At 44.5% G+C, this 16,641-nt stretch overlaps 1 protein-coding gene and 2 long non-coding RNA genes across 3 annotated transcripts in view; 2 read left to right on the top strand and 1 right to left on the bottom strand.

The window, feature by feature from the left end:
* Positions 1-1,324: 1,324 nt before the first annotated feature.
* The window catches only part of lpcat1 (lysophosphatidylcholine acyltransferase 1), a 29,297-nt gene continuing 13,980 nt past the window's right edge, over positions 1,325-16,641 (top strand). The window contains exons 1-2 of the mRNA XM_040020943.1: positions 1,325-1,607; positions 7,285-7,424. Of these exons, the coding sequence (XP_039876877.1) occupies positions 1,521-1,607; positions 7,285-7,424 (227 nt within the window). The 5' untranslated portion in view covers positions 1,325-1,520. The remainder of the gene's footprint in view (positions 1,608-7,284; positions 7,425-16,641) is intronic.
* LOC120726913 lies at positions 1,617-2,780 on the top strand. Its single transcript, XR_005694400.1, has 2 exons — positions 1,617-2,259; positions 2,352-2,780. It is a non-coding gene; the product is annotated as an uncharacterized LOC120726913 (long non-coding RNA).
* Positions 8,536-16,602, bottom strand: LOC120726912. Its single transcript, XR_005694399.1, has 2 exons — positions 16,149-16,602; positions 8,536-8,968 (listed from the first exon to the last, which is right to left on the bottom strand). It is a non-coding gene; the product is annotated as an uncharacterized LOC120726912 (long non-coding RNA).

Raw genomic sequence — 16,641 nt, 5'->3', positions numbered from 1 at the left:
TCTGTGTGAGCTGTGGAAGGTTGTCAAATAGGTAAGTCTGAGTTCACCTGGCAGACTCAGCTAGTGATTGCTGTGGGTCAATAAACGAGTCTTAATGCAAAGCGTCAGCCACAGGATACAATGTAAATCAGCCATCTGTGGCTTTGAAGATCAACAGAGTCTGTTTACACGGGCATTTGCTGGCATGTAGAAAATAAATGACAGCAGAAATGGATGGGTGGATCAAATAGAGACAGAGGAAACAGGACTTCAAACGCCTACTGGACTTCATTGAAGGCAAATCACCCGAAGCATCTCAGAGGCGCCTTCCACAGCTAGTGAGACCGTGCGGTGTGCGAGCATCAGCAAGTGACGGTTTCAAACGTCCCCACAGCAGGTTCAGGTTCTTAGAAAAGGATGATCTTGGATTTCTTTCGCTACTGTGATTATGATTATCAATTTGATTTTGATAACTGACCAAATAAATTAATATGCTACAATCACTTGCACATCACTTCATCTAGATCATACTACTCATTTCTTAGTTCTTTATTGAAGTAACAGCCGCTCGATTGCTGTAATCTGGCGAACATGTTGGTGGGCCTCAAAGAAGCAGTGGCTTTGATTCTCAATACTCCTCTAATCAAATCATGTTGGTGTATTAGTTTTAGTAGAGGTAACGTGCAATATCTCTCGTTATATTGGTAAGGAGCCTTATGAAAGTGTTATATATGAAATAAAGAAATTACATGTTTTTGCAAGTATATTTATGACTCTTTGTGTTTGTTTCTACGTTATAATCAATTCAGTCCTTTAAGTTAAATATCTTTATAGAACTATTTCGTCATATTTGTTGCAATTTATGCTGTCCTCTTAACGAGAGCTCACGTTTTTTTTTAAATGTGAGACTGGTTTAAAGAAAAATACTGTTTTCATTCATGTGAGATATGCTTAGCAGATTATAGGCCTATTTACTACAGTTTAAATATTTATATATTATTTTTGCAATCACCGGACGTTTTTTGGCCCAACTCAGAGTCTTCTGTTATAGATGACCGATTATAAGAAGGCAGATGTGTCAAATTTGATTGCCCTGCACTGTCGTTGCTTTCAAAGTAAAAGCTTCAACACGATGGTTTAAATAACAAGCTCGATGTGAGCTTCCAGCTTAAAAGACTAAAAAAAAAGCAATGATTTTTTTCATGTGCGGTAAATAGCATGGTGTTCACCTCAGTTCAGTTTTATGAATTTTTTTTGTTCACTTTAGCGTCATTACAATGAGGAGGAATTGAGTTCGTTTTATTTTGAAACCTACAACGGGAACACAAACACAGTCGCTTCTTCCGGTTTCATCTAGCTGGCTTGATCTGAAGCATGAGGTGAGCGGCACACCTCTCCACCCAGTCAGCATCATCGGTGTCCGTGACAGAGTGACAGACTGAGGGGGAAGACTTCTCCAGCAGAATAATATCAGCGAAAGAGTAACAGGACACACTGAGGCACCATTTTTCTTTTATTATTTGCGGGTTAGGTCGTTCACCATGAAGCCTTCAAACAGTCGCCCTTCAGGAGGGGGTAAAAACCCCTTCGTGCACGAGCTCAAATTGACCATGACAGAAAAAATAAAGGTAAGACAGTAAAGATAATAACAAGTTATAAACTGTGTTTGTCTAAGATGATGTTAGATAGACATATTCCTCCGTCCTCGTACCACAATGTGCTGCTTGTTTAGTGACTTTCCTACTTTCCTAAACTTTACCGACGCTTTAATGACGCTGTTTTTTCATGACTCTTATTCGTTAATGTTGACTGGAATAAAAACGGACGAGGAAAACACAGAACACGGATAGGGTTTCAATAACCGACAGCAGTGTGATAATGCTGTGTGGCTGTCTAGGAAAAAAGTTGTTTCCTGGTTCAGGTCCGACACTCAGCTGAAATGACGACAAACAGGTTAAAAGGACAAAAACCGTGCGGTGACAAATCTAGTTTCTGTGCCCCTTTAAAAAGCAAAAGTTGTGTCATAGCGGATTTAAAAACATGCTGTGAATTCATTCAGTGTTGAGGAAAATCATGCAAGAGTAAGAGCTCCTTTTTTGTCTTTTTTTTAAAAACGTTTGAATGAACTCTATTTTCTCAGAGATAAACAGCAGCACCTGTTCAGTCTTACCCACACAGCAGCACCTGCCATGCAGACCCATTTCCTGCATTGTTGGTGTTATCTGAAGCTTTGTGGGTTCATTGTGGAGTCAGCCACTTTCCTCACATTTTCCTGGATGGGTGTGTAAAGCCAGTCTTGAATCTTAATTGACCGTCTTTTGCATATCAGACATTTGCATTGTTTGTTTATTTAATGTTTTGTTTAATGACAGGCCTACTGTGGATGGGAAGACCTTGCAAGACCGAAACCCTGTGCACTATCATATTGACCTGATTAGCTGGCACAGTGACACATGCTAATCAGCCCAACATACACTTCACTTCTGTTAGGCCACAGTTCTGCATTTCCAGCTGCTTCCTTTCACTGAGTGCACACACAGTTGGGCTGTGTTTACGCTTGAGTTTTAGCCGACGGCTAAACAAGCTGACAGCCAAACAAATTTAATGTGTACTCAGATAGTCCTCATTAGGCTGCCGGAGTGGTGAAAGCCTGCACAGCAGTAAGAAAAGCAAAGATGGGAAAAGTACAGTTTAAATAAGGCATGTGCTCTAAAGCATGGAAATGTAGAAAAGACAGGACAGCTGTGGCTTCATTCCTGCATCAGTTGGCTCGCTGCTGGAGGAGAGCAGTATGGCTGAAATGATTCCTCATTAATCAAGCGGTTCAGCAGATTTTCTGACCTAAGTGATTTAGGGTCTGCTGACAGCATGCCAGTGTCCTAAACACAAGTTACTGATCAACTGAAAATCATGTTATCTAGTTAAAGGTATATGTGAAAACATGAAGAGAGCCCTGATCGACCCCCTCAGGTTACCTCTCCCATAGCTCCAGGGCCCAGAGGTGTCTGCTTTCATGCTCAACGAAACATACAACGGTCTGAAAATTGGTTCACTGCTGCCTAACCATTAACAAAACCACCGAGATAAGATGACTGAAAAAAAAAAAGGCCTGTGTGTGTTTATTATCAACCACTTGACATTGGCTTGCTGAAAGCTTTTAACTCCACCGTCCCCTCTTATTAGTGCCTGAGTGTGTCAGTTTTTCAGTCGGCGTGTGCTTTAAGTTGGAAGCGTGTCTGTGCCATATGACCGCAGCAGGTCATCGAAGGTAAACTTGACCATGTGTGTGTCTGTGTCTGGTTCACACCTCCTGCTGCTCTGCTTCCAGAGGGACGCTTTTCCACTTGCAGAACCTGTGAAGGGTTTATATGCTCGTGTAAACAAACACACGTTTTGCCTGAAGGAAAACAAGGAAAGCGACAAAACGCAACTTCCTCAGTGCTTTTGTTTCTAGAGATATGGCTGCATGGTTGCTTAATGCTTATGAATCTGTTTGCTATAGGCAGTAGATTGGTGCTGCTCTTCCTGGAATGTCTTTTCTAACTTCCCAGCAAACATGATCACAGCACCGTAAACCAACCAGGTCAGCAAATGAAGCTCATTCCAGCTGAGTCACGCATTACTGAATGGCCAACAGCTGCCAGCTCTCAAGCTCACAAACAAAATGCCTGTGACATTAAACAGAGCTGCGATGTCTGGCGAATGGATGGGGGATTAATACCAGACACGGCTTTAACAGTGCGTGTGTGTATAAAGTTGTGTTTCTTTTGGCTTTGATCTGCTACTGCCTGGCTTCAGTTCCTGCTGCACGGGTAGCCGAAATATGACAAATGGTAGGACAGGTTAAGTGCTTCCTGGGTACGCATTCACTGCCTCAATGAAAACAATTAGCCAAGAGCAATTACCTTCCTAACGGGTTAAAACTGTAGCGAGCCACAATACACAGGGGAGTAATGCATCTTGGGAAAATGGTTTGTCAGCGGAAGTGTTAAAATATTTTAGTGGATTTTGATCCGTTGTAATCGTCATCAAGTTTACCATTTATATGAGGATTATTTTTTCTGAAATAGGTGGTTTGTTGAACCTCTAAAAATTGAAACACCCATCATGATATCCCAGTATCTGTCACTCCTATGGCCTCAATCACACAGGCCCAGAGGCCGAGCCCTGAGACTGCATATTCCCCTCAAGTGGTGTCTTGGGGTTTCTGGCTATTGTGTGAAGTTGGTCACAAAGAGGGTGCTAGACCAAAAACTTGCTTGTGATTGATTTAGGGACTATCAGATTGCTGCAGATGCCACTAGTCTGCATCGAAGACACTGACCGGTCTGCAGATACTTGCTAACAACCACTAGTAGTGAAACTTTTAAAAGTGTGACGCTGTGAGGTACAGACAAAATGTGCACATCTGCAGCTCTGCATGTCAATTCGTGCAGCACAACCTGTAGAACATGGTCTCAGAATAATTTTTAATATTTCTTTGTACAAAGGGGAGCCAATAACTACAAATTCTGTGTTTTCACCTACAAATGACACGTTTTGCCACATGTCAAGCAGAAATAAATATTGTAGCTGTGCATCTATGGAGCCAGGGGTCGAGGGACTTTAGGTCAGAAATAATAAAACAGTTCAATCTTGATGACATTTCCCCGATCTATAGGGCATAAGAGGTCACTGCCTGGTTTAATGAATATGGAAATGACATGAATCATATGCTATAGCCTTCACATTCACCAGATCTTAACCTAAGTGAACACCTATGGGAGAATACTGTTCCATCACTTCTAGCTAACTTTCTGCTGCCTGGCCAGACCCCTGTGTGGTTTTTTTTTTTTTTTTTTTTTTTTTTTTTTTTTTTTTTTGTCACATTTAAGGTACGTGCCAGATGTTTTGCTTTGTGTCTTTATGTGTGTAGAAAGTGAAAGTAGTGAGAAGTAAGATAGACTGAGTCACTACATTCCTTAAATGTCTCCTGAAAGTGTTAACGCAACTATACATAGGGATGTACACGTATGTGTGTCAAGACTGTAGATTCCTAGAATCTCTTTAGCATTAGGTACAACAGAGCAACCTCATCAGTTACTATGACATGACAAAGAAATTCAGTGACTGCTTTAATCTGAGTTGTTTATACATTTTTTAGTGGGTGAAGGATTAAAACGTTCAATATTGAACAAATTGTACAATAAAAAAAAAAAAATCTACATCTGTTGATCTGTAGTCACTTTTATTCTGCGTGCTGTAAGTGAGCTCAGTGCTCTTGAAGTGCATTTCTACTGCAAATTTCAAATCTTTAGCCAAGGATCAGCCGGCGTTCTCCTAAAACACTGGAAATTGCACCCCTCTGCCCCGCCCCTGCGTTTTCTTATGCCACCTCTTGAGAAAATGTCAGCAGATCCTCTCAGATGGACTTGTTAAGCTCTGATGGTGACGCACAAGCTCGGATGGGTGGAGAGAGGCGTTCGAGCATTATAAATCACCCCCATTGCTGTTTATTTATTAATGCAGCCCTGAAGAGTGCACCTGGGTTCCTGCAGATAGACAACTACACAGGGAAGAAGAGAAAGATGGAGCAGGAGGGGAGGGGGAGGTTACATATGACTCCCTTGAGGGGTGACAAAAAAACACACCAGTGCAAAGTAGGAGGAAAACTATAAAAGGGAGAACAGCAAGATAAATGAAGGTACAGCTGAGCGACTTGGAATAGAGAGTGAGAGACTGATGGATGGATACGCGAGAAGCATGATTGTAGATCACTGTAAGGCAGGCTTGGAGCTCAATGAGAGGGGGAGCGCAATAAATGTGTAGAATGAAGGGATCAAATAGAGGTCATACGAGCAAAAGAAGGAGCTTTTAAATGTTACACAGTTTGAATTTGCCCTTAAGGCCATGACTTTGCCAAATCTTTGTCATTACACAGTAAGAGAAAAGTCATGACAGGTCAGTCAACTCAATTTATATCCTTATCATCCTGTAGTTTTATCCTTTTTACCTTCGTATTTATGGAAAATTATTGCGAACTAAACCCAACACACGTGAACTTTTGTTGGCTAAACCCAATGAGAGTCATCCAGTCACCACGAGTGACCTTTACTAAACAGAAACACTAACAGAATCCTTTATGGTCATAACATTAGGCAATAGAAGTAGCAACTGTCAGATCTGAGGCTTATTTAAGGTAATTCATGAGTAATCCCAGAGATTTGATGTGTAGTCATGAACTCTGGTGAACAAACAGAATTTTCAGGGGTTTTGTCAGAAAAAGGATGTGCGGCACAACCTTTCCAGGAGTGGACATCCCACCGCATTCAAACACCAGACTGTTGAGTGCTCAGGCTACAGGCCTCAGTTAGCATGTTTAAAAAAAAAAAAACATGTCAGCACATCTCAGGTTTGTAAAGATGCAACTGGACAAACCACAAGACTTCTGGAACCTTGTCCTTGTACAGATGAGACCAATTGGTTTAGATCAAACACAGCATATCAGCACACCTAATACCTCACACCAACTGTCAAGCACAGCGGCAGAGGGGTGATTTAAAGCACACGATCTAGACACATTGTCATCATTGAGTCGACCATGAAGTCTCCTGTATACCGAATGATTCTTCTGTCTTCACTGCAAGTAGAAGATGGCTTTAGTCAGCATGGTTCAGTCGGTTGATTTGGGGACTGCTGTTCTTTAAAGCTTTGATATTAGCAATGTTGGAGTTGAGGTTTTTTGTAGGAACAAAGATGTAATAAGCAAACGCTGGATCTGACTGAGAACCTGAGGATGCCGTGTATACTCATTCAGTAGCAAATTGCGAGTCACAGGCTTGCCACACCCAAAAACACATAAATAATGGGATCTTTTACATAGAGTCTGGTTTCAAACGACACCAGCAGTAGAAAGGGCTGTGTGTGAATAAGAGTATATTTTAGGATGATTTGCTGTTAATATATTGAAATAAACATTGTTTAGATGCAAACACAATTAAGCCTATATCCTCCCTTTATTCTTACTTTAGGTAATCGGCATTGATAGTGCAAACCGCTGATTTGTGTTGGGCCTTTAAAGCGCGATTAGACAAGCACAGTTAGTGTTAATTATGTGGTTTTGTGTTCTGCTAAAGGCACAGATGGAGTGTTGACACTGTAAAATGTAATAGCATGTTTCTCAGCTGTATAGGAATGTATGCTATGCTAATTATTGTTTTTTTGACAGTTGGCTAAAACACAGCAGGGATGTTACAGTAAACAGCAGGTTGTTGAAGTGCAGCAGAAGTGTAACTGTTTGTGTCTCTGTGTGTTTTGTCCCTGCAGATAGGACTCATGTCAGTTACAGTTTTTCCGGTGCGGCTGCTGCTGGTCTCTTTCCTCATGCTGCTGGCGTGGCCCTTCGCCTTCACGGCTTCTCTGGGACGTTCGGAGTTTGCGATCGAGCCTCAGTCGTGGTGGAGGAGGTGGGTTTGTGTGAAAGCACCCATGTGCTACTAAGACTTATGGGATTAGACAGAAATGTGTGAAAATCTCAGCATCCTGTAAATTGTATTGCAATATATAATTATAAATTGAGATGCTGACCGTTGCCCACTATCTGCTCAGTATAACATCAGCATGCTGGTATGCTTTTATACAAATGTTAGTTGTGTGAATAATTAGAATGCAGCACTCTGTCATTTTTACAGGTTCTTCGTTACTGACAACCTCTAAAAAATAAAATATTGAGCCCATTGTTGTATTTAAAACACAGAAAACACAACATTAATGAAAAAGACTGTGGATTAATAAAAATTGTTGCTAAAAACATGAACAGATTTAGCCACTCACTCACATTCTGAAGATAAATATGTTTTATAGCAGGGGTCTGATGATGAGTGCCATATCAACCATTGCATTAGCAATAAATTTAATAACGCTCTATATCAACAGTTACACACTATACAGAACAACTTTATAGAATTATATTTGTTCGCAGATGTTGGCAAATCAGCTATTTTGAAAAAAAAACCCCCAAACAAACACTTTTTAATCAATAACAAGAACACCAACAGCAAAGGAACTATACAACAGAAAACGCAATGCTATTTATGGTCTCCTCACAACACTGATAAGAAAAATAAACTGGGCCAACACGGCATGTTTGTTAATACAGAGACACACATGTTAATGTGATCTCTGGTCTCCCACTCAGAGACACAGGTCTCCGAGTGTCCAGCATTCAGAGGCTACCTGAGGACACTCGTGTGGAGCCAAATACTGTCAATAAGGCCTCTGCAGTGTTCTTAAGACAGTAAAACTTGTCAGGTAGTGACGTCCAGCAGGTGAGAATGAAAGCTCTGTGAACACGCACAGCTGTGGATTCCAGCTGCGTCCGTAGTTCTGCAAACTTTGACCCCCACAGAGTCGAGCTTTTCAGTTCAATCAGCTGCATTTCAGTTTCCTCTGTGTCCAGCCAGTAAATGCAAGACAAATCCAGCTGCTCATTAAAGCTTTCTGGTTTGATCAGAAAAGAAAACATTGGTCCAAATGTAACACTTCCAGCTCTTCAAAAATCACAGACGCTCAGAAAGATTGGCTTTTCACGATTTATTCCTGCAGAAGACATAAAACACACTCAACAGGTGTCTTCTGATGGTACCAGCAATTGTAGCTCCCTCACAGTGCAAACGCGCGCTGTCTTAACAGACTTACAATTAACCTTTTAATAAAGAAAAGGTGGAAAATAATAACTTCTCTCATTTTACACTGTCATACTGAGCTTGTATACAAAAGAAATCTTATGACTAATAAAATACATTTCACAATCGTATAAAACAGAATAACAGGATAACATAAGTATCACCAACTAAACATTTCCCTCTAGTGGTCAAATTAACAATAGCGCATTACATCTTCACTTGCTTGTGCTTTACAGACAAAATGGCTGTTAACAAGCTCACGTACCTGCAGAAGACATAAAACACACTCAACAGGTGTCTTCTGATGGTACCAGCAATTGTAGCTCCTACAATGTAAAACAACATCACAAAAAGCACAGAATCCAAACACATTTCCTGCTATGCGCAGCAACCACTAGGGGGCTGACAAAGACTAACTGCCAAAGAGCATAAATACGGCAGAAACACTATTTAACAGCAACCCGCCTTTGTTTGTTACACAGAAACTTTCTAACATCAATATGAACCTATATACATCGACATGTACAACTTATGTAACAACATTCACACCAGAAACCATAAAAATGCCAGAGCCTTTCATTACAGGACTTACCCTCACAGTGCAAACGCGCGCTGTGAGGAGCGGAAGCCTTAGCAGCTTCTAAACGTTAGAGTGAGATCCGGTTTCTGGGTTTTCAAAATAAAATACAATAAAAAAAAAAAAAAGATAAAATTCACACTTAAAATGATAATTAAGAACAGGTAAGTGCATGTTTTTCATATGTATTTTTAACTCCGTTACACTCACCCCCACTGAATTTTATCAAATTTGAGCCTCAGGTACCCACACTAGTATGCACCAACCAGCCAGAGGTCAAAAATCACAGACACCAACTAAACGTATCCCTAAGGATGAAGTGGGATGGGAGCAGCGCCAAACTCCCAACCCAGCAACTGGCAGCAGGGTGCCCAAAATACACCCTACTAATAACCCCTTACAAGGTGTGTACCATGGCTCAACAGAAAGGAAAAAAACAAAAACAAAAGCAAAAATGTAGAGTACATAACAGCAAGTACAAATCCCATCATTCAGGTAGGCATATAAACAGAACATTTAGTTAGAGAAGGACGGGATCAAGGACTTACAAACTGACTTCACATCAAACCTGTCACGAACCACGACTTGATTTGACATTGTCTGGATCAGTCTATTCACAGGTTTGACAAGTCGCCCAAGTCTGGTTCTGATCTGGGAACCATTCCCGGTTTGGCTATAGTCAACCATTGGGGACTGAGCAGCAATGGCAGGAGCAACTACATCCACCACTACGTCAGGTGTAGTAGAGCATACTTGTACACCCTCCCCACAGCTCGTAGCAATATTGACCTCCTGGGACGCCATGCTAGAACCGGTTTGGTCAAAGTCCACTTCAACAGACAAGGCCGATGCGGCTGGCAAGACTGAATCCACGCTTGAAACATCAGTAACATCTCCCTGAGACCGGCTGGACTCCGTCAACTGCGACACCCATGCAACTGTCCTCTCTCCAGGGTCCAAAGGTTCAGAGATAACCTCCAGGTCAGCTGTCCCACCCATGGCATTGGGTGAGCGGTTACCATGAGCACCAACACAGCTCACAGCAGGGGCATTCAAATCCCCCTCCCCAGACGCAGCCCCATCATCATCTTCAGGCGCCGTGTTTACATCCCACGTAGAGGAGACGTGATCCGAGGTTCCAGCATCATCCTCCAGGGGCAGGAAATTCGCCACCAACAGCAGATTCCGGTGGACCACTCTCTCTCGTCCGGAAACAGAATCACGGATCTTGAAAGTGTGAGTATCATGGTTCACATCGATCACGGTGTAGACCGTTGACTCCCACCGATCAGCAACCTTCTTCTTTCCCCTCTCTTTCCTGTTAGCAACCAGGACTCTGTCACCAACCTCAATCCTGGAACCCTTCACTCTCCTGTTATAGAGTTGCGAGTGACGACGCTTCTCCTGCGTAGCTCGGGCGCGTGCAATGACCATTGCTTCCTTCACATCTTCCCTGAGGGAAACCACATACCTGTCATAACAGGTAACAGCTGGATCGCTCAGGACAGAGCGGAACAGAATGTCAACAGGCAACCGGGGCGTGCGACCAAACATTAGGTAAAAGGGTGCAAATCCAGTTGTCTCATGTGCGGTGCAGTTGTACATGAACGTCAGAGTCTGTAGGCGACGTGGCCAGTCCACTTTCAAGTCTGGTGGTAGGGCACGAATCATTCCACCCAGAGTCCGGTTGAAGCGCTCCACACTGCCGTTCCCCATCGGGTGGTAAGGTGTCGTGTGTGTCTTCTTTACACCAGAGACTCTGAGGAGCTCACTTATCAATTGGCTCTCAAAATTAGCACCCTGGTCGCTGTGTATCCTTTCCGGAAACCCGAATACACAGAAGTACCTGTCCCAGAGAAGCCTTGCAACCTGTTTAGCCGACTGGTCCTTGCATGGGAAGGCCTGCGCCCAGCCAGTGAAGTGGTCTGTGATGACCAAGACGTCGACGGACTTGTTGTGTGAGGCCTCAGCCGACCAAAAGTCGATGCAGACCAACTCCAACGGTCTGGACGAGGACACGCTGACCAAAGGAGCACGCCCGTCTGGTTCGATAGTCTTACTGACCACACAGCGCTGGCATCCCCGTACATGGTCTCGCACGTCACGCCCAAGGTTCAACCAGAAAAATCTCTTTCTAGCCAGGTCTAAACTCCTGAACTGGCCCTGGTGACCGGCATCATCATGGATCCCTCGGAGGACCTCAGCCTTCACCGAGTCAGGAACCACGAACTGCAGTCGTCTGTTACCTGATATCTGGTCTCTGGAGACTCTGTACAACACACCGTTGTTGAGGACCAGCTTCTCCCAGTGGCTCAGGTATCTTTTGACAAGGACTGGGTCCCCTACCCGCTCTCTCCTCGAGGGTCTCCTGTGTCTCTCAACGTAGAAGACGACGCGGGAAAGCACTGCATCCTGCAGCTGTGCATCCCTAAGTTCTCTCTCTGAATAGGCAGGTAAGGCCTCCAGACCGGGGGACACCAACTGTGGCAGGTGATGTAAAGCCTCTATTGCTCTCCCTCTTGGGCCGACATCCCACTCGACATGTGACTGCAAAACAGCTGTGACAGCATCTTCAGCCAGAACCAGGGGATTCAGACTCTGCATGCCTTGGGTGTCGGTGGACGACCGAAACGCCCTCTAGATTGATGCATGTGAAACATCTTTCGCCTCATCAAGGAAGTCTGCATATCTCTCAGCCAGCAGTCTGCCTTTTGTGAAGGATAATGTAAGTGACAATCTGCTCAGGGCATCTGCCACAATGTTCTGACGGCCTGGGACATATTTAATGTCAAAGTCATAGCTTGCAAGTTTAGCCACCCAACGTTGTTCACAACAGTCCAGCTTTGGCTTGGTTAAAATGTGGGTCAAGGGGTTGTTATCAGTCTAGACGGTGAACTTGTGACCTTTGAGCCAATGACTGAACTTGTCGCAGACCGACCACTTTAACGCCAGAAACTCCAACCTGTGTGCTGGATAGTTTCTTTGAGACTGAGACAGGGATTTGCTGGCAAAAGCAATCGGTCTGGGCTTAGTTCCACCGTCCTGGATTTGAGCCAACACTGCTCCAATGCCATCCAGTGATGCGTCTGTCGAAAGCAAGAAGGGGCGAGAGAAGTCTGGGTGAGCCAAAACGACTGTATTTAACATCAAGCTCTTGAGCTTCTCAAAAGCCTCCTCTTCTCTGGATGTCCAATCCGAAGCACTCAACTTCCTGCATGGCCGCCTCACCTTAGTTGTTCCCTTGCCCTTCTTCACAGCACCTCTCAGGAGCTCAAACAGAGGTCTGGCAACAGCAGAGTACATGGGGACAAAGTGTTGGTAGTAATTAATCATCCCCAAAAATGATCTGACCTTTCGTTGGGAAGGAGTCACTCCATCAGTGTCCATGAGGTCCACGCTCCTCATGTTCGCGATAACTTCGACTTTGGATGGGTCTGTTGATACCCCATTTTGATCGATGATGTGACCGAGGAACTTCACGGATTTCCTCAGGAAGAAGCACTTTCTGGGGGCCAGCTTCAAGTTATGCCCGCGCAGCCTCTCAAACACCATTTCCAGGCGCTGCAAGGCAGTGTCCTCGTCTGGAGCAAACACCAGGAGATCGTCCAGGTAACACAACAGGCTCAAATAATTCTGGTCACCAAAGATGCTCGTCATCATGCGCATGAAGCTAGCAGGGCTGTTGCACAGTCCCTGCGGCAGCCAATTATAATCATATAGACCCATGGGCGTGGTGAAGGCAGAATATTTCCTGTCATCTTCATGCAGTGTCATGTTGTAGAAGCCAGATGTCAAGTCCATGGTACTGAACAGGCTGTTTCCCCCCAAAGCAGCCAGACAATCTGCTTGATGTGGAAGAGGATGGGCATCCTTCAGGGTTCTCTTGTTGAGCCACCGGAAATCGTTGCAAATGCGTAGATCGCCATTCTTCTTCCACACGAGCACCAATGGTGATGCATACTCACTGGTCGATTTCCTGATGATGTCCCTCTCCTCCATCTCAGTCAACACTTGTCTCAGCTTCTGGTACTGGCTTGGGGGTACACGCCTGTAGGGAAGTCTGAAAGGTCTGTTATCTGAGAGGCGGATGCGATGCACAAAGTTTTTGGCTTCCCCACAGTCGAGATGATGGCGGGAAAAGACATCCTCGTACTGCAAAACCAGGTCAGCCATCCTCTCTTTACACTGTCCCGATGTCTCACAGGACTCTGTCAACATCACCAAGCCCAACAAGTTTGAGTTTCTCCGTCATGGAGGTGGGCATGACTTGTGGCGACATGGCCGACTGATGGCTGCTAGCCAGAGTTGTCTCCTGGAGCGCTGAAGCATCAAAGTCCTCAAGCGCCACACAGGAGTACACATCTGCTAGTTTGGCATTACGTCGCAGATGTACAGGCTGCTCAGACACATTGATCAGTTTCAATGGGACCCATCTATCACCCCACAAGGGAGTAACCAATCTAGCAACCAAAATCCCTCTGGGTGCTGAGCAGGATGACGAGGGCTCTGTCATCACTGTACTGCCAGGGGAGACATTGATGTTCTTTGGTAGTTTTCCCCATACCAGATATTCGCGACCCGGTTCAAGGGACACAGCTGAGTTACACCTAACCGTGCCCACTTTGTCCGGGACGTCCGAATCTTTCCACGGGGTCAAACCAGAAAGCATAGACAGAAAGTTTTCAGTCTCAAGGTTGGTCTTAGAGCAATTACTGGAAACCGTGTTCCAGTAGGGCTCACAACGTTTAGACTGGTGTAATATGTGCTTAATGACGTTCGTCCCCAGTATCAGGTCATCAAGCTGCCCTTGAACCACCAGGATGGGAACTATCATTTTGCAGCCATACACCTCCATCTCCACATTGAGGGCATACTTAGGCTTCACACGTAGTCCTCCACACCCAACTAGAGTCACATCCACTTTGATAACGTCTTGATCAGATATCAGTCCAGACTCACGCAGCGTCACCTCGGCTGCTTCATTCATGCTGCAGGCCATGGATCCACTGTCCAGCATACCACCCATTTTCAAAAGCCCACCAAAAGTGACCGGAGTGTAGAAAAGACTGTCACTATTGCCGACTTTGTGAACGTTTTGAAAAATAACTTCAGAATCTTTGCATTTTTGTCTTGCCTCTTCATACACTGACTCCGCATCACAGGTATCGACAGTTTGGGAGTTTCCTGTAAGACCTGCACTGCCTCCCACCAAATACAGGTCGGCTAGTTTCCCTCCGGCTGGATCTGGGTAGACGTACTAGCCGGGCAGGACAACCGAACGTGGCCAGGAGCAAAGCATGAAAAGCACAGTTTATCAGATAGGCAGTGTGATGCTGTGGTATGTCTTGGATCACTGCAGACTCTGCAGGCATCCTCCCTCCTCCGTCTATTTCGCGAGAACTGATTAAACGCCCCTCTCCTTGGTGTCTGAGTGTTGTGGTGCTCCATTCTCTCCATCATGGCCTGAAACATATCCACCATCTGACCCATGAGCCTTTCCTCTGACTGTTGAAGATTTTGACTCACTGCAGTCAAAGGGGAGAAACTCGGACTTTCGATAAGGGGCTCTCGTGTTGCAGCGGTGGAGGGGAACGAGTCCACCAACCCCTGAAAACCTGAGGATGGGGGCGAGAAGCTTCGGGAGCATCCCTCCGGCACAGCAGCTGCAGGTGAGGCGTTCGGGTGCACGGCGGTGATCGTAGAATTACAGCCCTTCAACGGTGCAGCGCCGCTGGCTCTACCATTAGCTCTCACCTCCCTTTGATAATCATCAATCCTTTGTTGTACGTCTTGAGCAGTCCACTCATGGACAGGCTTGCACTTGAAGACATAAGACAACTCGGGGTCAGGACAATGTTTCACAAACATACAAGCTACTTCATGGGTTAAAGGGGTCGCTGTCTGCCCTTGTCTGCGTAGCCCCTCTATGGCTAGTTCAGCAGCCTTGTTCAGTCTTATCCAATAATCTACTGGGTTTTCACCTCTGGTAGGGAGTGTTGCATAGAAGTCAGCAAGAGGGAGGCACGACGAAGAATCACTGAAATAATGGCGAAGGACACCAAAGATCAGATCAGGTTTCTGTTTGACATCAAGACCTGGGTCACTACGAAGAGCCACTCTGACCACATCTCTGGCCTTCCCCATTAAGTGGCTAATAATTTCGTCAGCCTGGCCATGAATGGGGACCTCTTGCTTCCATAGATGGGTTGTTGCCATGTCAATCCAGTCCTGAACCGAACATCTGTCTGTGCCATCACCCCTAAAAACTTGAAGCTCCCTATTGGGCTTAACATGGACAGTTACATGCGGTACATCTCGAGCGGTACTGTTACATTGCTCAGTTTGAGTCTTAGAGTCACCAGTCAGATTCACAACGCCAGCTGACAACAGTTTAGTAACAATGGATTCACCTATCTGGGCTCCTATTTGCTCAACCATGTCAGTAAAACTGTGTACAGCATCACTGTCTCTAATTGGAGTGGAAACCTGGGGCTTATCACCCATACCCCTACCGATGGGAATAAAACTCGGGCTTTGGCCTAGCCCAGTGTCACTGCTCACAGGACCAAACTGTGTGACATTACTGGCGTCAACTGCATGAACTAGTCCGGCACCTCTACCCTTAGGTAGTACTGGAGTGACAAATTTATCCATTGTCAAGTCACACACTTAAGATAATAACTGCATGTGCACTCCGTTAGGGAGGGGGAAAAAAAAGAAGAAGATAAAAATAAGAAAAATAACAGTATAATAGCAGCAAAACGAGGGAAAGAAGAAAAAAAAATTCTAATAATAATGTCCAAATAATTTGAGCGTATAACCACACGTTGTATATCAAAACACAGACACTTTCACCCTTGTCTTATTTCAATCACATCCCTCACCTTTTTGTTTGTTTTTGGGTTTTTTTTTTTTTTGTCTAAACTCACTTGGTTACAACAACCCACATTCAACTTGTGAACAGCAGGGGAGCAGAACAGCAGCCACGGCGATGAGCATCAAGCTGATCTGAAGATCCGAATGGTCACGGCACCAGTGTAACACTTCCAGCTCTTCAAAAATCACAGACGCTCAGAAAGATTGGCTTTTCACGATTTATTCCTGCAGAAGACATAAAACACACTCAACAGGTGTCTTCTGATGGTACCAGCAATTGTAGCTCCCTCACAGTGCAAACGCGCGCTGTCTTAACAGACTTACAATTAACCTTTTAATAAAGAAAAGGTGGAAAATAATAACTTCTCTCATTTTACACTCTGTCATACTGAGCTTGTATACAAAAGAAATCTTATGACTAATAAAATACATTTCACAATCGTATAAAACAGAATAACAGGATAACATAAGTATCACCAACTAAACATTTCCCTCTAGTGGTCAAATTAACAATAGTGCATTACATCTTCACTTGCTTGTGCTTTA

Source organism: Simochromis diagramma, unplaced genomic scaffold (assembly GCF_900408965.1).
Source record: "Simochromis diagramma unplaced genomic scaffold, fSimDia1.1 OVJJ01000753.1, whole genome shotgun sequence".
Taxonomy (NCBI): domain Eukaryota; kingdom Metazoa; phylum Chordata; class Actinopteri; order Cichliformes; family Cichlidae; genus Simochromis; species Simochromis diagramma.
This window is presented reverse-complemented; position numbering and strand designations above follow the sequence as displayed.